General features: G+C 40.9%; 1 protein-coding gene across 2 annotated transcripts in view; it reads right to left on the bottom strand.

Moving 5' to 3' along the window:
• Positions 1–1,740: 1,740 nt before the first annotated feature.
• CHST8 (carbohydrate sulfotransferase 8) overlaps positions 1,741–22,138 on the bottom strand; it is a 175,789-nt gene continuing 155,391 nt past the window's right edge. For both annotated transcript variants that reach the window (XM_063334587.1, XM_063334586.1), the window contains 2 exons: positions 5,494–5,531; positions 1,741–3,158 (listed from right to left, as the gene is read on the bottom strand). In XM_063334587.1, coding sequence (XP_063190657.1) covers positions 2,019–3,158; positions 5,494–5,531 — 1,178 coding nt within the window. In that variant the 3' untranslated portion in view covers positions 1,741–2,018. The remainder of the gene's footprint in view (positions 3,159–5,493; positions 5,532–22,138) is intronic.

Here is a 22,138-nt window from a genome sequence, read left to right as displayed (position 1 = left end):
TGTGCCATATACAGCCTGTCATACACATGCGAATCGTTTATTTAGCATCTTTGTTTAAAGCAAGCTTGTTACCCCAGACAAAATCAAACCCTGCCGAAGTCTTCATTTGCCATTAAAAATCTTATTTCCCCTGTCGTTAGCTTTTATTGGAGTAGTAAATATTTTTAATTAAAATAGATTGGGGGGAGGGTAGTGTTAGGAACAGCAGCAGTTTGATCCAATCAGAAGTGCAATTTTGCTGGTATTTTTTTCCACTCATACCGTGGCCACTTTACTGATGTGTAACTGTACTGACAAAGTCTTTCAGAGGTAAACGGACATTGTAGCTCTACTAATTGATGTGTATAGAAATTCAGCTGAAAAGGATCCGGTGTGAGGGAGAGGGGGAAGGAGAAAGGTGGGGCAGGGGGCGGAGAGGTGGGCCAGCGGGCTGGCTGCAGCAGTGAGGTGGCGATGAGGAGCCTGGGCAGTCTGGGAATGGTAACCGGCTTCATGCAACAACGTAAGTTCCACATTACCTTTCTAATGCAAACAGTTCTTCTCTGAACAAAAAATGAAAGTTTGATGTCAGATGTGTGAAGCTGTAAGAAAAGCTTGCAATACAAGTTTCTTAAAAACTATTTTTCCATATTAAAATTGAAAAAAAAAAAAAGACACTGAATGTTGCTGGGGAAATTGTGATGCATGAAACTATCTGTATGAGTAAACTTTTTGTATCTGAACTGGTAAATGTGAAACTGCTTGAAACAAGTGTTTCTTAGGTGTTTGTGCACTCGTACAGTGCTAGTTGTGGTGGAGTTCTTGGTTGTGAAATACAAACTAGAAATTACTGGGGAGTTCAAGTCTGGCGTTGTGGCAGAGTCTGGGACTTGTTCCAATGTGGCCAATAGTAAGTGTTGTCATCTCAAGTGGTTAAAGGACATGCGAACAAGGCTACTGTATACAGAATTAGTGTGAAGGTTTACAGAACCCATGGAAAGTCCAGTATTTGATTCTCACAAGAGATTTCTGCTAGAGATGAAAGAAAGCCTTAAGTGTAGAAAATGAGCAACTGAATTAAAACACCTGGAATATCTTTTTGCGTGTCAAGTCAGATGTAATTGTTACTGGGATAAACAAGCGCAAACTGTTTGCAGCACTGAAAAGAACTGCCCTGTTGGGTAGGAAGTTGCCTTTATTCTTGCTTGTTACTATGAAGGAACGATTTGATATTCCTGGTGACTGTGAAGATTAAACCAGAGATTTATGTTAATGCTAAGGATTAAAAGAATCTTAATAACATTTATAAAGATGCAAATGTTCGCCTGCATTTTATCTTTTTGCGGATGAATGTGCCATAAGGGAAATATTGAAGGGGGAGAGCACATCCTCACTCTGAATTGCAGCAGCTGGTTTAATACTGCACTCACATGGTCGTGAAGCATTAGTTGTTTTCACCAGTGTGTTTTTGAACAGTGTGATGCACTTTTTCTCCCAAACTAGCTTAAGAATATCAGAAAAAAACAACCTACAACTTCAAATACATAGTGCCTGTTTAGTGTATGGCTTCACGTGTTGCAGATTTTGAGGAGCTGTAAATATTACTCAGTGTATTTTTTTTTTCCTTGCTGCTCTGTCCCTTTGAGACTTATTTTCTAAATAGGAAAGCGCTTGAAATACTGGCTGCACTGTAGAATTGCCAGCTGTGTTTGCCCCGTTTCAAACCATCCTCCCAGTGCAAACACAGGCCACACCAGCATGGAAAATTATGTGCTTTATTTGGGAGCCCTGACATATAATATTATACATGTATGTACATACATTTCACATGGAGAAATTATAGAAAAAATATGATTTGAAAAAGGAGGCAATTAAGGTGAAGGTGTAAACATCACTAGCCATTTATGTTCTGTTTTGGGGTTTTTTTCCCTGCTCTTCAACCGATTGTTTACTAACAGACAAGTATATATAAACAGGAGCCACCTGGATTTGTTACGCAATTCAACGGATATAACTGTGGAAATGTCCCAGCTCTCGAATCAATATAAATCTTCAAAAGGTTTTGAGTAGTTAAACATCAAATAATCCATATAGTAGAAGTCATAGCTTCGTTGTCGTTGGGAAGGAGAAAGCTGTGCAAAGTACTGCTGTGTAATTTTAGTGGTAGTTCTCTCTTCATTGGAGTGCCTGTCTTTAAACGTGGGGAAAGTTAAATTTTGTGGAGCACCAATTAAGTGCAAGAAAAAGTTTGCATCTTCTTCCATACTTTCAAATTTCCCAACAAAATCATAGTCTATTAAACATGGGCTGCAAAGCCTGTTGACGTGATCCCAGTGGATATCCATACCCACGGGCCTGTGTACGTCCAGGAGATACTGAATGAACTCTTTAAATTTGACTCCAGAGCCTGTCCTTAGTGCTTCTTTGGTGGCATTCACACGGTATCTGGAAATGATGGCTTTTCCAAAAACCGGGTGGTAGTAATTGTTTGGGTGTTCAAACTTGTCCCGAAATGCAGATACCAGCTTTTCAAAAGGTTCACGAATGAAAAGCATCTTCGTGTAAGTGTTGAGCCTGTGATAAATGCCTTTGTGATCAAACCCATCCAGCCTCTTTAAATAGTTCCCGTAGTGCACCGTGTTGTGCTGTATGTCTTTTGTGGACGAAGCCAGCCCGTTGAGAACCATGAGCACCCGTTTCCAGTTGGAGCAGCCGGCTTTTGGGACTTCGCAGTATAAAACTCTGTATTTATCTTCTACAAATATTCTTGAAACGTGATAAGGAGTGATTATTCTTCTGTTATTACTCTTATATTTAGAACAAGTTTCCCTCATAACCCGCTTTCTTTCTCTTTGGATCTGATAGAGACTTTTCCACTTGCTGTTGTTTCTATCCTCAGATTTAAGCGTGGGCAGGTTGAGAATGGAGCTGTTCATGGAAATCAGAATTGGGCTCTTCTTAATTATAAATCTCCTCCTCCGCTTATGGAGCCTGATGGAATTAATTTCTTCACCTTTCTGTTGGTCTTTCATCGCAAACATGATGCTGCTTTGCCTTCTGTCTGTGCTTTGAAGCTGGGGGGGCATGTTTTGCAATGAGTCGCTCTGCTTTGCCATTGCTGCTCCCTCTGCAGTGGTTTTCCTTAATCTTCTGTCCTGGTTATTGCTGGAAACACAATCCTGATGGGAGAAAAAAAGATGAAAGATGTTAGTAAATGAGAGAATGTTTGTCACAATTAACAGCTTGTAGAAGTTAGTGTGGATCCGTTCATACGTTCTGAGTTGAGCAGAGTTAGACAACAGAATGCAGTGCTGCAAGTCCTCAGCGCTGTATGACTTCTCTCTTGTCACCTTGTTTGGTGCTCACATGCAATTCAAAGGCTGAGATGAGCCTGAACTGGTGAATTCCAATTCAGATTTGGATTTAATTGTATTTTAGGTGGTGCCTGTACCCAGGCTTTTATAGGTTAGTCTTGGATATGTTGTCTTTGAAACTTCCACACAAGGTGTCCCAGTGTTTTGAGGGCTGACTTAGCTCTTCCCGACTGCCCGTTGGCACACAGATTTGCTGGGTTTTCCCCTCTCTTTGGGTGCAGTTGTGCCCAGAGAAGCCTGGCAGGGGAGGGAGGTCTGCAGCACTGGTGAGGATGTGAAGGAGGGCACAGGAGTGGGACGTGGGGAGAGCGTGGGGGCTTTGCAGCGCAGAAACGGGTTTGGTGGCAGCAGCCTGAATAGGCTGAGGGAGGTGACCCTGGCACCAAAGCCATTGAGATGTGGTGAGGAGCGGCGAGGGCCAGGAATGAAGCTGTGCCTGGGATTAGGCAAGTGAGACCAGGGTGAGCCAAGCGAGCCTGTGGTAAGTGGTTTCTGGGACCTGTTCCCCTTCATTAGGGGGATCTCTCTGGTTAATACTTCGTTTGGCATGCAGCCCAGATGTGCTCCATTACGTCCTGCTTCTCAAAGCAGCTGAATTAAATCCCTCTCTACATGTCTGTGCCTCTAAGACTGTGATTAGGTTCTGGACACTGTTTAACTACACGTCAGCCCTGTTTTGAGAACTCGCCTGGGAGCCGAGTGGCATATGCGCCGCTAGGGAGTGTTCCAGCAGAGGAAGCAGATGTAGCTGCAAAATGTATAGCTTATCTAAAATACCTAATGTTTATTTAGAGGTTTTATAAATTGGAAATTTCTGTTTTTCAGTCTTTATTTGCTCCCTAATAGTATTTAAAACTGACTTCAAAGATAAGATACTGGATGAATTTTAAGTTGTAGAGTGTGGGCATTAGTAGGGTCATGCGCTTTCAAGGTGGCAAATTCAGTCTTAATTGTAATAGTGATTTTACAAGTCTCTGGCTGAAAAAAAGAGATGCTATTGATAACTTAGCAAAATTGTGCTGTCATGGATGTTTTATCTTGCCACATACTTCTTTAAGGGTGAGAGATAAAAAAAAGTCTCAAAAAAGAGACTCTATTAATTACAAAAAGCATTGGTGGTGAAAAAAATCAAATTGCATTATTTTGTAGGTGACTTGCTTAAAATGATAACTGTTATACAGAACTCAAACAGAACAGATCAGTATTAAAGACAATTTTTAGAGTACTGTGCAAGTTGTTGTGGAACTTAGGCTTCTAAAATGTTTTGCTGGCTGTTCTGGTGTGTGATGTGCAGGCTGGGAAGCCAACTGATAACGTGTCATACAAGACACTACATACTCGGTTGTTGGGAGTGATCGTTGTACTATGCTCTTTTCTTTAGAGCTTGTTTCTGGTATTCAAAGACGTATTAAAGTTTTTGTCTATGTAAAACACCAGATGTATTTCTAAATATTACCCCTTAGAGAGTGGCTGAAATTCAATCCTGTTCACTCACGATGTGGCTGGTATTTCAAGGTTATCAAATTCAGACTTCCTAGATACTCGCGGCTGTAATGACGGTGATGAACCTGCAGTTTTGGGGGAACTCAAACGCCACGATTTGAACGTCTTGTGTCAGCGTAACTCTTCAGGTGGAGCTGGCGTGGTGCCCGTCCCACCGCAGGGACATCAGCAGGCAGTGGCGCTGGGGTCACCGCTGGCGGCTGCACCCTTCTGCCTCTGCACGTTTTGCTCTTGTCCCAGCTATGAAACAGCGACAGGCAGCGCCGGGCTGTCACCGCCGCTCTCAGTGTGCCAACAGCCACTAGATGGAGGAATTTCACCACTATTCTTCTTTAGTCTCTTTTTAAGTACCTCTCCAGACCTTAATTTGATCCGTACGATTTCATACAGAATATTAATATATGCAAAGTTTACAGTATCTTTTAGCAATAGCCAGTCTAGGGAAAAACTCTTGAAACTAAAGTTGCATAGCTTATCAAATTCATATTTTAAAAGGAAAATTTACGCTTCATGGCAAAGCTTTGATGCATCTTTCCTTTTCAATGCTTCATCTCCGGTCTAGCGGCCTGCTCTGAGCCACCTTTATCCATACTTGCAGTATGGGTACGGTATTCCTTATGTACTTCTGAAAACTTACTTTTTTTGGTTGCTGGAATCCCATGTTATATTTTATCCCTAAAAAAGAAAGAAATTGAAGTCATTATTTAGTAAAAATAAAAACATTAGTTTCATTTTTGCTGGACTGATAACCGTGTGTCCTCTCAGGAAATAAAAGGAAAACAGGAACAAGTTCTGTTAATATAATGATAAATAGACCAATGATGAATCGTAATTAATGTATATTTTATAGTAACAATACTCCTTGGAAGGCCTCTGTATTTAGAGATGTCGTGACAATTGTGAAATGGGGTGAATGTCTCTACCTCCCTTTTACAGATGGGGAAACTGAGATGGAGCAAAGTGAGTGCTTAAGCTCAGCTGAAAGGCCAGTGGCAGAATGAGAAGCAGCTGAAATTCTTGATCCCAGGTTAGAGCTCTAAAAAAAAGCTGCTCTTTGTGTACTTACCTAAAGCTGTGTGGTTTCTCCAACACCACACCCCCCCAACTTAGAGTAGTATGGTACTTAACCATAGTCATAGCTTGCATTGAGTACTGTCCTGTGCCGTGATACTAAAACAGCGCACAGTGGAGTTATGTACGACTGAAGGAATGTTTGTAGAGTTTCGGAGAGACAAACCAATACAGACTGTGTTTTGCCAAATCTCTTGGCTTTTACAGTGATGTCTACCTGAAAATATAATAATAAAGATGTGAAACTCCTAGAAAGCATCTTTAGCAGATGTGTAGGATCTCTCTACTGTTCCTAAGCTCTGCTAAATATAAGTTGATAACACAGGAATGTATAATGGAGAAAAAAAATCTTAATTATGAAACTAGTTTGGAGCTTTTCAACTCATAAAACTGCTATCGTCACTGTCACTGTTGCTTAAGAACTTCAGTTGCTTGAAGACTGTGGTTTGATAAGTCTGCATTATGAATCTACGGCCTTTTTGACTAGGACAACTACGGGTAAAGATATTGCAAAGCATTATAAGAGAAGGCATCACTGGAGTAGCTCAGTCCATTCAGATTAATTTTCATGGTACTATGAAAGCTCTCAGAAACACTGTGCATGCACAGTTCATGTTCTACCTTATTGCAGTTTAGTAACTCCAACTTATGTGATCGACCATGGTTTGTTTTTTTTTTTTTCTTTTTAAAATGAGATCTACAAACTGGTGTTTATAGTAGAGTCTGAGTAAAATTGCTGTGGTTATTTCTATGCTGTTACAGCTCACCTAGCAATGCTCATTACTCTTTTGGCTCCTCTTTGAGCTTGAATTCCACTGTAGCAATTTCTTAGCAATAAATTAAAGTTAAGGTGGATGGGGGTATTGCGATTCTGTGCCTATTAAAAGCAAAGGGCATGTTATTTTTACTTCATCAGAAATAGGTTCCAGACATCTTAGAGAAGGAGTCTTGAACCTCCTAGCTGCTTCTCAAACTGCAAAAGAACGAACGTATATTCTAAAGAGAAACAGAGCTAACCTGTAGCATCCTTTTGTGGGTTCTGGAGGATTAAAACTGATTCTGTTGCACCAGGCTTTAGGAGACGTTATTGAGCTGTTTCCCAGTTCCTGATGTGATCGGTTAAAGAACCACATTTGTTCTACTGCTGTGTAATATGTTACAGAGCAATGAAGGTAAGGAAACTGCTGTCCAAAACGAACAGCAAAAACCGAGCACCGGCACTCTGAAAGAACTGATACTAGAGCATGGGTGATCTGTTTAAGCCATGAAAATGTTCTGTTTGTCAGCAGAGGTAACATCTTTTATCCTAACCCTAATGCATAACTTTAAGCCACTTGAGCTAGATTTGCGTTGGCTGCTCGGCCTCCACACTAAGGCATCGTTAATACAGCTACTTGGACTAGTTACTTAACTTTTACTTTAGGCTTTCTTGAGGCAAAGCTTGAAATGAAATATTATTTTCCTTATAAATTCAGAATATTGTTATGCTATCTCTTCTCTTACAGGCACAAATCATATGTGAGAGGTACAGTTTTTGACAACATGGTTAAGGAATTTAGTCTGGTGGTGTGGGTTGGTCAATTCTGCTCATTTTCTATGGATATCTTTTGGTTTCATGTGCATAAGTAATATCATGCACTTAGTAATTCTCATAATAGTGTTATTACAGACTGTAGGCACAATTCTGTTCAGCACCAGTGTATTCTTCTCAAGTATTTAATTTTTTGGTCTTTCCTTAAACTGGATCGAGTATTGTTAGGTCGTGCCTCGTCCTCTGTCATGGATCATAGAATCGTGGAGATTTACTTTGGCTATCAGTACTGTCACCATGCATAGGCAAGAATTTACATATTTAAATACTTCTCCCACTGTGAACTAGTTATGCCTGCCAGTGTGAGATAGGACAATGGTTGTGTCACCCTCCCTGGAAGATAAGATCATATAATGTCTACAGATCCACTCCCTTTCTGAAAGCATTTTGAGCTTGTCACAATTGAAAACATAAATAGGTGAGAAAAGGCTTGGTCACCTGTCGGAAAACTGCGCAAGTATTTTGGACAGAATCAGATGCAAATATCAAAGCATTTGCTGTGTCCAAATTGTAATGTAAAAGTTAGGTTAGGCTTTTTTTCCCCCAGATTTGTTTGGTTGTGGTCATTTGTTCTGACTTCAACGGGAGCAGTGATAGCTTGTAGCAAAACCACACACTTTGTGTAATTACCTGTTAAAGTTGCTATGTATCTGCCATGAATAATAATTATTAAAAAATTTTAAAAAAATTTTAAAAGTGCAAGGAGAAAATATGAGACCGATCTTTTTTTGTGGTTAATTATGATGTTTTTGTAGTAGTGTTTCATAAAGGTAACTTATTTGAGATTAATACCTTGCTGTGCTTAAATTAAAAATAAATGCTAGTAGGAGATGAGTAACTGTTTTAAAAAAAAAATTCTTCATTTACTAGCTTTAAGATGTAATCAGAACAACAATTTATGTTTAAAGTAAATGTTTGATGAAGCACTTGCCAATCTCTTCAATGTTTTCTGAATTTGTGACTTCTAAAGTTGGCTTCTTCTAGCTGTCTTACACTACAGTCTGTCACTTCAGGTTTAAAGCTACATGGAAAAAACCTCTTAAGTGCCGTGAACTCGGGGAAGTTACATTGCATAGATCTACTATACTAGTCAAAATCTAAATTTAATGTTATGCTACATCTTTACTGTCCATGTTACTTACCAGCTTTCAGATGTTATTGCCAAAATGGTAACATTTTTTTTTTTTGGCCATAAATAAAGCACTGATGTCTGCTCCACCCAGGTGAAGCTAGTGATCATTAAACATTTGGTGCCAGACATGATGATGACCAACATCTCACTAGTGTTCAAACGGAAGCAAAACAGCCAAGAGACAGAATCATTCTATCAATTGTACATCACTTATGTCAGTTTTCATGGAGTTCTTTTCTCTTCCCCTTGTGCAACCATGGTTTTCCAGACCTGAGCTCAGCCTATGTTTTATGTCTGCTTTTGTTGTCTTTCATGAAATACGAGCCTTGTGCTTCATCCAGTCCTGCCATACAGGCAAACCCATTGTGAGCTGCTTTTTTTTAAAAAATGCTACTAGCAACACAATAAAATGGCCTTCATCTTCCCCATGTAATATTATATAGCTTTGCCTCTCTGCCTTCTCTTCAATCTCTGCTTCAAGACCTAATTTTGGTTTGCCTCTGGTGTTTTCCTCTGTTCTGAGACTATACTACAGCTGAAATATTTTTTAATAAAAATGATAACTTCAAGTCTGCATCTGTGACTCCATCCCTTAATGGGCTTCTGTGAGCAGTGTATACCGGTTTGCTTCATCCAAACTGATTTGTGAAATAGGCTCAGGAGGGGCCGTTTCTCTCGTTGCATGAACATCTGCCTCAAGTCTCCTACCCTCGTGCGCTCCAGCCTCAGGTCTTTACTCAAAGGCAACAGCATGTACTTAATCGCAGAATGAATAATAGATTAGTACTCAGAATTCCAATTAGCATGAAAAATTTTTAGTTTAAAAAGGATTTTGCCCAAAATATTGGTCAGATCATCTTTTTTTTTCCCAACTTTTTCATCGTTTAAAGTGAGCTCTTAGCTTGTACAGTATAAAAACCCTGCCCATTTCTGATCCTGACTTACTCTGGTGTCTAATTATTTACATACTTGAATTAAATTACTCATTAAAGAAACTTCATTATTTTTAAGATTGCTACCATTGTAAATTATTTGTTTTTACATGTATGTATAATATACACATGTAGTGTACGTATTTGGAATACCTTTTAAATATATAAACCTCTTGTTAGAAAATACTTTTATTTTGAAATTGAGGCCTAATTAATAGAAAAAATTTGTGTGTGTATCTCTTTTAATTGTACGCTATGTGTATATGTTTTTTTAGTCTAAAACTTCTGGCTTATTTGATCAGGGAAAACCCCCTTGGAAGTCCCCATCTCAGCTGCACACACAGTACCTCCTTTTAACACAGACGAAATTAATGAGCCAAAGTAAAGAAGGCTGAGCAAAGCTGTAGCACATCTTGAATTGTGGCTGCAGAAAGAAGCAAACCTCTACAGTGACTCTGTAATCCCTGACCTCTCTGAGTCGCTGGAGAAGCTGCAGCTCTGCAGTGCCACTTCCCACTGACGAGTAAACTTTTCCAGCGGGTGCTCTGGTTAAACCATACGCTGCTGAGCCCCGGTCGAAGCGAAATGCTCGGTGGCAGGACAGGCATCGTTGGCTTTTACAGAGACTTGTGAAGCCACGTATTTCTGAGACGCAGGGCGTTTATTTTCATGTCTGTTTCGCACTAATTGTTGCAATGGTAAAGACAATGCAAACAAGTTTTACTCCTTTCTGTATGAATGACAGGGTGTGTGCAGGGAAAACCATAAGCCTCCTGCGGTTTGACCAAAGAGCCTGTCTGTCACTCCTGAAACGAACGCGGTCAAACTCAGTCTCCTCAGCACCATTCACTTTTATGGCACCTTTTTGTATTTGGTGGCAGAATAATTATATATATGACAAGAATGATTTTATTTATCTATGAATTGTGAGAGTGAATTATTGGGGAACTCGCTGGTAATGCAGCTTTTCTGGAAAAAAATTAGATGTTACTGTAAATATTGTATTCTGATATTCATCGCTACAGTACGTACCATGTAATGATTTCTTTTTTTTTTAACGTTGCATCGTAAAGCATAGTAAGTTATTTGTTACTATTCCAGCTTTTCACAGGTGAGAAGCAGAGAGGCTAATAGTTGTGTTTGCCGAACTGATCCGATTTTAGGTTGTCACCTTTTGAATTACAAACTCAGATATTGATTGTCTGACACCCCCATGTTACCGGTCAAATTAAATAAAAAAATAATTAAATGCAGACTCATATGGTGAGTCTGTAGTAATTCCTAGATTAGAATGTAGGTATCTGACTTCTCATCATGGTGCTCAGTTCACCACATTGCAGATGCTGGTTCAAGTCGCGAGATGTAGTTTATCCACCGAAGACTAAGGTTTCAAGCCCAGGTTCTGCTGCTTATCTCTGGATGTCTCATAGCGTGCATCCAGCTGCCTGGCTAGCACGTGTCCGTAACGTGCCCCACGTCGGTGGGCTGTGGCTGTAGAAACATCTCCAGCGGGTGTGAAGCTGGCCCGGGGGGGCTGGGGATGGAGCTGCTGTGGGTGAGATCCTGCCGCAAGCTTCATCGCAGAGCACACGGGCTGCACGCGATATAAAGCTGCAGCTTCTTGAAGAACCTCCCTGTGAGAGTGACATATTTTTGCCACAGTAGGTGGTGTGTGTTCCGGGGGAGTGCTGATTTTTATAGCCATGATGGAGAGCAAGGACTGTTAACTTGACAGTACTTCTTCTCGCTTCCATGGTGCAACGTTAGTATTCTTAAGATGCAATTATTGGCTCCTCTTTGGCACTTTCTACAGTCTCTGGTTTTGGCTAACATTTGCATCCTTTTTGTTTCTGTCCCTTTTTTTCCTTTCCCTGCATAAAGAATTCGCGGTCTTTGCTCTGACTCTGTGATCCAGCACTTCTGAGGGTGTAACAGAAGTTAAGCTCATAGTATTTCCAGAAACAAAAATGTCTGCATTTGATTAACTCCATTTTAATTGATCCTTCTCAGTTTGAAACTTAAGTTGTGTTCTATTGCTTTACTGTTGTCCTTGCCAGCAATGTTGATGCTAAAAAACCCCAGATCTCTTATAGGGAAAATCCAAGTCGGACATTTTACACTCTTCAGAGGGACGTTCATTAACAGCAGCATCTGACAGGATTGCGTTTTTATTCTAACAAAAATATACTGCATTTGAAGTAAGGCTTATAGAAAATAAATATTTGAGTGCAGTTAAATACAACAATGTTTATTTGTTTGCTGTGCAAATGTTAAACCTTCTGATGTTCTCGCTCCTCCGTGGTTCTGGTATGTAACATCGATCTCCCATTGCGCTTTGTGGCAAAGACTTTGACTCTTGAGTCCATCTGTCTGAGTTAAAGGAGTTGAAAACGTATCAGACAGCTTTGATGGTTGTTTCCTTTGCACAGAGGGGGATGGATAGAATGTTTCTGTGGCTATTTCCAGTCTCCAAAATAGCCCCTTGGAGCCCTAAGTAGTTAAACATGACTCTAGGTAAAGAGCTTCTATTTCCCTGGTTTGGGACGGTGTAAGAAGTTTGCAAAGCTACTGAGGGTTAGGAGTTTTCTATCCCTTTATGAGCCTTCTTTCACGTGTGAGTTCCTTTGTAAGTCAGATAACACATTCCTCCTCAGTTCTTAGCTTTTTGTTTCAATCCTACCATTGCCACGCATGCAGTTTTTAATAGTTTAAATGCAATCTATTTGAGGAACTTTGAACCCTGACTTGTGGCTTATTCTTAAGCAGTTGTTGTGGTGAAGTAGAATACTTCCCAAAAAGACAGCCGTTCATCGTTGTTTTCCCCTCTCCTGTGCTAGTATTGTGCACAAACTGAATTACTTCACATGGGTCTTGTGCTTTTCAACCCGAGTGAGCTTCAGAGAGGTGGGCATCGAATCTAAGTGAGACCGTCAGCTTCGTCTTTCCAAACCAGGGGAATCTGCAGTGTCTCCATCCCAGAGGCAGCAGGCAACGCAGCATCGGGCTGCATTTGTGTCCTGGGGTACTTACGATGGCAGCAGCTTGTGTGCACTTCAGTCGATTAAAACGCGATTACTGTGGCTTTTTGTGACTGAAATGACTTTCCATCTTAATGAAGTAAGGGAGTCTCTGGACAGAAGTACTGTATATGGGGGAAGTAATGCAATTCTGAAGGGCATACCCTGGAAATAATTAAAAGCATTTGGTTCATCCATCAGTTTGAACAAGAAAAAAAATTACAAATGGGAGACCCAAAGTAGAGATCAGCACACACGTTAAGTGACTTTTAATGTTTGCCGCTTGAGGACTTTCATACTGTCAAAGAACTTGGTATTCCCAGTTCATTTGTGGTACCAGTAGCCAATCCTGTACCTCCAAATCGAGCAAAACTGCACAAAGTCATGAAGTAATGTCCCTCTTGACGTTTTACCTTAGGGCGCCCTTCGTACACAGTGTTCTCTGCTTTTTCCAGTAAGGGATTCTTGGAGCAAAAGATGACAGCGTGGAGCTGGTCCCCACTGTTCCTAAACGTGGGCGACCCGAGTGCCGTGGTTGGGCCTACACGGTGTTGGCCAGGCAGGGCACCTGGGTTGCCCTCCTGTGGCTCTTCCCCCCACATCAAGGCTTTGTGCCTCTGGCACAACTTGCCTCCTGGCTGTTTTGCTGTACCGATTTTTGTGTTAAGGGTACGAGTAAGAAGTGCCATCTCCTGAAACTTCCGCTTGTTTTTCCATTTTTTTTAAACACAAATTAATGTGAGAAATAATTGTCAAAGCAAGAGGGAAGCAGAAACAGAAATGGTAGCGTTTTACAGGAATGTATTCCTCTTGAATCAAAACCCAATTAGAGTGTTGCTGTGACTTCCTGGTGCATCCCACCACCTACATCTCTGCAGTGGCTTTGTTAGTTCAGTATTGTTCGAAACTGTGGTGTTAGCTTGTCCAGAAAGTTATTAATTTACATTCAGACTTTGTAATGAGGCTTTCTTTCATCTGTCCTCTACTCCATTGTTAAGATATAAATTGCTTGAAGAGAAGCTTCTTGTATTATTTAGAATTCAAAGCCCCTGATACTTCTTTGACTTGCAATGTGCCAGAAGAGCAGGTATGTGAACCCTTTAGAGAAAGACACATGCTGCTGTGTTTTTTCATAATGTTCTTATGTTCTAAAACACACTGAATCCATCTCCTTGCCTAAATAATCACGTAACTTGCACTTGGTCTGTTTCCTTGATAGCTAATAAAACTAAGGGAAATATATGGTACCTTTATATTGCAAACTCAACTGAGTGAATACAAGAAGCTGTTTGTGAATTTATTGCGAGGAAGGTACCACTACTTGTTTACTTAGTCTTCTCTTTGCTATTTAGCCATCCTAATTAGAGAGTGCTATTTTCTGACTTAATTTATATTCGATAAGAATTCTATGAAGAAAGCAGAAAAGTCAAGCCTGTGCTATTACACTCCCTATTCCTTTTGTGAACCTATCCCTGGGAATATTGTTAATGAGCATCATTAGCTTTCAGGCACTGCCAGCAGTTACTTGCAATTTATACTTAATACCTTTCAGTTATTCTCCATTCTCATATTTAATATTTGCATATTGCCTTCATAGCGTGACTTTGACAAGGACATTACCCTTTATTCAGGTTTATTAAAAGTAAAAGCTGAGGTTTAAAATATAGCACTGTATTTACGTTTAGTAGCCTGTAAGAACTATCCAGGTAACCAGAAGAGTTTCAGTGAATCTCCAGCAAGCACCTCATGTAACTTGTGACTGCAGAGGAGGAGTTGGCAGCCGTCTGGAATAGCTCACCTAGAACCCCAGAAAGGCTTCAGGAAGTTGTGCAAGTAGGACACTAAAGCTTCAGTGTTCTTGCTACCGGAGGGAAGACAAAGTAATACAGGTAGAATTCTGGACTGCTTTCGTGTCGCTCTGTAGAGACGTTTCTTTGGGAGAGAAAGCGCAAATGGAAAGAGAAGGCTGCAGGCAAACTGCAAAGGTAGATCTACCCAGACGTGCCCCTGAGTGGTGAAGTTAGCTGATTGGCTAGATGGACCGTAGATCATACCCCGCAGATGCGCAGCCAAATGCTGGATGTTACTCTGTGTTACAGTCAATTAGCTGGAACTGATACAGTTTCCCTTTCTCCTGTTCTCACAGTTAATTACCGACAAGTCTTCCTAGCGTAAGAGATCAATACGTGGTATTTTCAAAAAAAAGTTAACACCTGCAACTTAGCTACAAAACATGCTGCAGAAGGGGTGATAATTGGCCAGACTTTTCGTTTGTGACCTGTGAGAAACAAGTGGGAGATGGCAGTTCTGGGAAAGCTGGGTGTGAGGGGTTGAGCTCTTGGCCAGGCCTTTTATTCCCGACTAATGAGCATCTGAAGGACAGTGGTGATTCTCCGTTAGTCATGTCTCACCGGCCCTACTCCTCTCCTTTGTGGAAGACTCCCTATTTCTTGTTCAGGAGCTCACTTGCACTCCTTCTCCAGCCAGATTTTAGTGACCGATTGGAAGAACAATTTGCTTGCGTAAGACTAGTGTCTTGGATTGACTCTCACATCAGTAAGAATGAGGGGGAAATGGTTCTGCTCAAAACCTGAGTGCTGACTACTTCCACTGTCTCTGGGACTTTATATGGTTTCCAGGGCTTGTCCAGAGCTGGAAACCTGTGTAGGAAGAGTCAAGGTGCTAGTCTTGAGTTTCAGCGAGTTTGAAACTTTTTAAGGGTAAGTGCAGGCCATTTTAAGACGTTCTGAAACTTTTGGAACTCACAACTTAACATTTTTGTGTAAAGCTAGAAAAATTCATGTAAAGCTAGAAAAAGTGGCTGTCATTTAATTTTAAAGTTTATAATGTTTTCTAGAGAACTGTCCTACTCCCTGACTAAAGACAGTCAAGCGAGGATGCTAGCCAGGAAGATAAATGATGGAGTAATCAGTGGTCATTCAAGAAAAATACATGAAGTTGAAAGTGGCAAGGAAGTTACATATCTCCTGAAATGACTTGGGAATGGTACGGATCTCCCCACTCTGAAGGGGTTGTGCCTTGTTACCTCGTGTGGTGATCCAGACCTTTGTCTTTCCAAAGTCTTACACAAGTGAATACTGAACTTAGTAACAAGCTTTCTCTTTGTTCTTCCCATTTTTTGCATTCAGTGGGGATACAGGTATTTTAGGGATGGACTTGCAATCAAAAGTAAGGGGAAGACAGTCTTCAGTGGTATCTGGTTTGGGAGTTCTGCTGCACTTGTGGCATACTTCACATGGCTTGTGTGAAGTGAGTCTTCCAAAATGGTACGCTTCCTTTCTGCTCGGAGAAGGAGCTGTAATCACCTGTGTTGTGTTTATAGCTGTGGTTGTGTTTTTCTACTTTGGACACCATGTTGAGGGATTTGTCTGTGTCTGTTTCACCAAAAGGGTGTTATGTGGCAGCTGCTCACCTTTATGTCCTTGAAGTTAATAACAGTGCTTTCTCCAAGAAATTGGAGACGTGCTCTAAGAAATGTACTTGAAACAGAGAGGAGTGAAACAGACTTATTCCACCTGGAGGTCTCTCTGGTTTTAACACTGTGGAGTCTCCGAATGTTGTAATGTTGTTATGTTGTTTCAAGAAATGTTGTTTCAAGAAATTAAGGATAACCAAGCCAAAGCACAAATTAAGTGAATTGTTCTCCAAGTCCAATTAATAAAGAAACAAACAGCAATGCTGAGGTGTCAAAGGAATTGAAGCCTATGGTAGCAGATGGCATGAAACTGCATCACAAATCAGATGTAGCAACTCTGCCTGACAAAGCCATGCCAGCAGGTCAAAGAGGCAGTCAGATACTGCTTTTGTCCATGGAGGCCACCAGGCATATCAGCAGGGACTTCTCCATCAGTAAAGTGGTGGTTTGGTGTTCGTGTTTTCTCCTTGGCTATCTAAATGTCAATGAAAATTGGTAGTAGGACACCTGGACAGCAGGACCTCATGTCTGCACAAGTTGTCAAATATCTCCTTACCTTAGTGTAAGGGGCAGTGCTTGAGGGCAGGAGGGTTTTTTAAAAGAGGGAGAAGTTCTTTTGTTCCGGTGAATGGGATGAAGAAGCTTCACTAAGGTAGGATAATAGTCCTTGCTGCCTGAGAAATCTCTGACTCCTTAACCCTAGGCAACAGGAGAAGAAATTCATAGTAACTTGAGAAAAGAGTACTCAACAGGGAGAGAGACTGAAGAATGTTAGACTTCTCTCAGGAAGAGTTGAAATGAACAGAGAAACCTATTCAAGGTGGAAATGGGGAAAAACTGCCCACAAACACACTTGTGTATCAGATAAGGACTGGTGGTTCTCATTAGGTCTCAACTATTTTAGCACTGGACTGTGCTAAAATGGACACGCATTGCTGAGGGTACTTAATGCTTCACACGATGTGTGAGTGTCTTGCAGGTTCAGGTGCTTATAGAACATATGGTTTGAGCTTAATGAAGCATTATATCATGTGGACGTTATAAGGCAATTCAGCAGGAGTGGGATTTCGTGGACGCTTGCTCTGTTAACCACTGCTCACAACCCTTCCCATTAGGTACTGGATATCTTGGTGTTTGATCCATTTACAGCTTGGTACCTGCATTGGAGGGAAGCCTTTGGTGCCTGTCTCCCTGCACCCTGCCCAGCACGGCTCTGTTTCTCCATTCCAGCATTATTTTTCTACCTACAGTTGACTGCAAATACTTTGGACCGGGATGCACAGGGAGCTGCTGCTAAAGTAAATGGCTTTCCCCTATCCCCGTGGCTTTTCTGTTCACTTTACTAGTCGCTGCCTCTGCCAGGTCACTGCATTGTCCTTCCCCTCCCCTGCACAATTTACGAACATGGGAGCTGGCAGAGAAGTGAAAGAGAAGATGCAGCAGTGGTGTGCCAGTATACCTCAGGTATGCCGGGGAGAGAAAAATAGCCTTCTGTGGGGACTGGGGATTGTGCTCCTCATCTCCACACCTGGATGAAGTACATTGGTCTTCTAAAGGGGTCCCATCTGTTATGGCAGGAAGAAAAGGCAGGTATTCTCCATTTGGTCACTCTTCCCCATTTCCTACAGGTGCCGCTTCTGCCTGTGCAGCCGCTGCCTGGGCTGCAGGAACCAGAAGGGCTCCAGTATAGTTGCCTCTCTCTGTGGGACCTGGAGCTGCCGTTTTATGGCCACATCTGCATTTTTCATTCACATGTAATAGCACTTGCTAATTTTTCTAGTATCCCGATGTAGAATGGTGCATCATCCCAAGAAGGGGTTGCATGAACTGAGAGATTGAGTTGTTTGCATCTACCTTGAGAACCCACACGTGGGATACAGTTGCTATGCCAATCGAATCATCTCATTGTGTAAGTTGGTGCGTGCAAACAGTGAGTAGGCAATTGGGTGCTGAATATGGTTAGCTACGAACCTAACTTTTGTTTAGCTGATGAAAGCGTGTGAATGTGTCTGATTCCATTGAAAGCTTTTCTACGATGATCATTGTTCAGAGCATTTCAATATATTCGTGGTTCACTCAGTACATTGCATACAATTACATACAGTTCATTCTCTTCATTATGCATTGGCTAAAGGATCTCTGAAGTAATCTCCCACTCTAATTCAGTCTTCTGAGACAATCGTCTTACGGACAGAAGTGTTTCCTGAAAATGAAGCACACCATTGACTGGATGTGTGGCTTACACACTGTAATTCAATATTGCAGCTCTTTCTTTGATGCCTCTGCTCTAGCGCTGATGAAAGCCCAGGACTGTAGCAGAAAACTGCACATGCAGGACTTTACCTGTCTGACCATTTGTTTCCTCGGAAATGTAACTCTCTCATGTCAGATATGGACTTTTTACTGAGCTGCTTAATAGCTTGTTGAGTTTGTGCTGAGAATGCCTGCAGGTTGCACTCTTACGTGGAAACACTAGATAAGACCAGTTTTTAAATCTTCGAGAGTTGTATGCAACTCCACTAGGTAGCCCCTAAGTCTCAATCTTTTGTGTTCGTCTCAACTGTTTACTAATAAATACTTTACTTTTTGACAAGTCAGTTAATTTCAGTCTTTATTTCCACTTTTGATGTTATATTAAACTCTTTTGCATTCAAAGTTGTGACTTCATTGCAATGGCAGGTGACTATTTCATTTAAAATGAATAGTGTGCATCAGAACCTTTTAGTATTTGCAGATCTGATTTGGTGGTCTTCTCATGGTCCTGTAGTTGATCCACCGGGGGAAAAATATAACAGAATTTATATTTCTTACCTTAGTGTTCCCTACAGCTTTATTACACATTGTCCAGGAATGGAATGTTTAAAACCTCTGAACTCCACTGTCTGAAGATTTGCTACTCTAAGAATCGGCAGGACGGGTTTTAAAAACCCCTTTGTTACAGTAGTATAGCAGCTCCTGTTTAAGCAAGAGTTAAGTTATGACTGTATAGCACTGTAGTTGAAAATATGAAAAATTGGGCATTTACTTTGGTGGGTACAGGATCGGTTCCTCAGTGAGCGAATAGAAATGCACTGTGGCTTCTGCAAGTGACGGCAAACTGCTCTCCTCATCTTTTTACTTGTGCTTTCTCCTCTCACTCTGCTTTTCCCAAAGAGGGTTGAGAAGTTAGTGCTGCTCCACTGAAACCGTGTATTTTGGAAAACCGCAGTGGGCTTGCAAAAAGCAAATTTCTTCCTGTTAAATTTTATTAGAGGAAAAAATAGTTGATAAAATAGTTAGTGACTCTTTTGGTTTCTGCAAGAACTTTAATGTAGGAAAACAAATGTGTTAAAAAATACTCAGGATATAGTTTTGGTCACATTTTTTCATTGTTTTTGTGTCTGCCTCAAGGAAAAACTAAAACCATCAGGAAGGTGTATGGAAAAGAACATCACTATTTCACACGCACTTGCTGTTTCCCAACCTTTTCCCCTTGCATAAAAAGGGGACGGCATTTTATAAACTGCCGTAATGGCCTGCAGGAGAAGCTTTAGTTATCCAAAAAGTGAAGATGTCAAAAACTATGACGTAAGGACTAAGTCAGAATTAAAATTTTTTTGCGCCCTTCTTTAGAATGACTTTAAATGTCTGTGTTTCCTGATGCAAATCTAGCTTTGCTTCCCCCCATTTTAGATTTTCATCTTAAAGCGGCGAAGGCCTTCTGGCAGGGATTGGGTTTATGCTTTTCCAGCAGTCTCCGATTCTGTTTTCAGAGATGCTCCAAACTTTCTTTGGTGGAGCTGAAATGAAGTGAAACTTGCAAAGGCGCACCACATGCCATTTCACGCCGCTTTTTCTATACCTTCTGCTATACGGGACATAAAGATTCCATTTATTTTGAGAACTTACATAGTAGCATGGCCTTGAGTCCCTCCTCGTAACTGCTTGTGCGTTTGGTTTGTTTGCAGAAAAGTGAAATTCTTCAGAGTATATTCCTCTGAGAATCTCTCCTGTCAGTTACACCAGAGGAACTTGAGAAACCTGTATTTTCACTTCTATGGTTTGTATGTGGTGCAAGGCTGATAATCTTATAAAAGAAGAATATATCTTTCATGAGTAAAATCAAATAATTTAAAATTATAGGAAGTTTGGTCTGATTTCAGTTTACCACCTCCTAAATTTGAATCCATAGCCCCATTTTGCTTGTAAACAAATGAGCCTCCAGACTATCAACTGACATCATTTCCCTTTTGTCCCCATTAAGGAAGGTGGTAATTGCCAAGCTGTTGACAGCAAGTGCTGGAAGAAGCAATATGAGTGATTTCCTTGGTGACTGTCAGACTCTTCAGACAAGGCTTTCAAACTCCATGCGTATCAACAGAGATACGCTGTGGGACGGGTAGGCAATGGGGTCTTTAGCGAGCTTGTTTCTTGCCAATATACTGAAATTGGCTACCAGCCGTTCCAGCTCCGTACCAGTCTATTAGCTTGGGGGGACTCACTGAAAGGCTAAATGGTTCATTGCATTCTTTATTTTTACAGAGAAGCAATAATATAATAATATCCTTAAAGTTTAGACACAGAACCTCTGGTATAAAGTCTGAACATATTTTTGCGACACTGGCTCCTCAGGAGATCTTTTCTGTAGTGACTGATTTTGTATTTCATACATGTGGTGTGTTTCTTAGTGCACTCTGTCAAACCACAAGACAGCAGATAACTGTCCAGGAGTGAATTAATAGAAGAAAAATTCTTAAGTAATCTGCTGTTAGTAAATGGCTAAGTATGGGTCCGGCAGTTTCTGAGCTTGGTACTTAAGGTAGGCAACACTCACTTTGGGTCTTGCTGATTATGTTTTAAATGGGCTTAATTTTCAACAGTTTGCAAGATGGTAGGTTTCAAAGCCGACGTGACATAAAACTACAAGCTTATGGGCTTATCACCGAATCTCTCTGCATCAGCCTCCACAGCTGTAAAACAGGAAGGATGTGCGTTCCTCAGGAGCGCGGTGCATGGTAACTGGTTGACCGAGAGCACAAGTGGTTGGTGCTCTGCAAACATTGTAATAGTGGTCTCCTTAACTGGGGATTATATTGCAGATCACAGGCAGTGCTTTTGAACAAGGAATGCCTTCTTTTTTTCCCTGATTTCTGCCCAGGAGTTTTTCCTGTCGTATTTTGTGCTGCCTTCTTTGTCTTGGAATTCCTTGCAAGTTCTGCCTGTGTTTTTAAGTTCCCGTTGATGGACATACTCACTGTTGACACAGTCACTTTCCCAATGCTCCTACTGTGCATATGCTTTGGTGGTACAGACTTTCAAATACCATTATCCAGTTGTTTGGCCTTGCACTAAAGTGTCACAGTGGACTAACCAATGTAGAGAATAGAAATACTCCTTGCAAAAGCTAGACTTGTGTATATGTGAACTACTTGCATGATTTTTAGTGTGGGGGCTTGTAAGCTTTATTTGGCTCTATGGAGTGTTTCAAATTAATGTGGATAGAATATGCGGCTATTAAATCAAGAGGTTTTAATGTTTTGGTGTGGAGTTTTGTTTGGTTTTTTCTTTTTTTTTTTTTAAAATACTACTTTCTGGTCGTATTCTGAAAATCTGCATAACTAACACTGTCTAAAATAAGCCTGTTCCAGTAATTTTTAGTGATGATTTCACCTTTGTCAGTACGATAATGCGACAAAATTATTCCCTGTTATATTAAGGCTACAGAGATCTAAACCTAGCTGTAGTGTCTTTGCTTAAACCGTACTGCTCTGTGAGTCCTCCAGAAGGAATTAGTCTGTTTTATTGCTGTGCACCACTTTTCCCCACAGAACCGCGCCGCCTCCTAGTTCTCAGGGTTCTCTTTCTTCTCTTTCAGCACCCTAAAGGCATCACAACAACCAAAATAAATATACACAAACATCTGAAGAGAGAAGTGCCTATTAGGATTTCTGATGTTTTGAATGTTTTTGCGCCGTCCCTTATCTCTGCGTGGCTTTGTTTAAGGAATAAGCTTGCAAATAATTAGAAATCCAGATCGGGATTTCTCTTGCCTTAAAACTACACAGGGACTGAGGAACCCTAATTCACTTGTTACTGAATTAGAGAATTATCGAATACTAGATGA

The sequence above is a fragment of the Chroicocephalus ridibundus genome, chromosome 4 (genome assembly GCF_963924245.1).
Source record: "Chroicocephalus ridibundus chromosome 4, bChrRid1.1, whole genome shotgun sequence".
Classification (NCBI taxonomy): domain Eukaryota; kingdom Metazoa; phylum Chordata; class Aves; order Charadriiformes; family Laridae; genus Chroicocephalus; species Chroicocephalus ridibundus.
The sequence above is the reverse complement of the archived record's forward strand: the minus strand, read 5'-3'. Positions and strand labels throughout refer to the sequence as shown.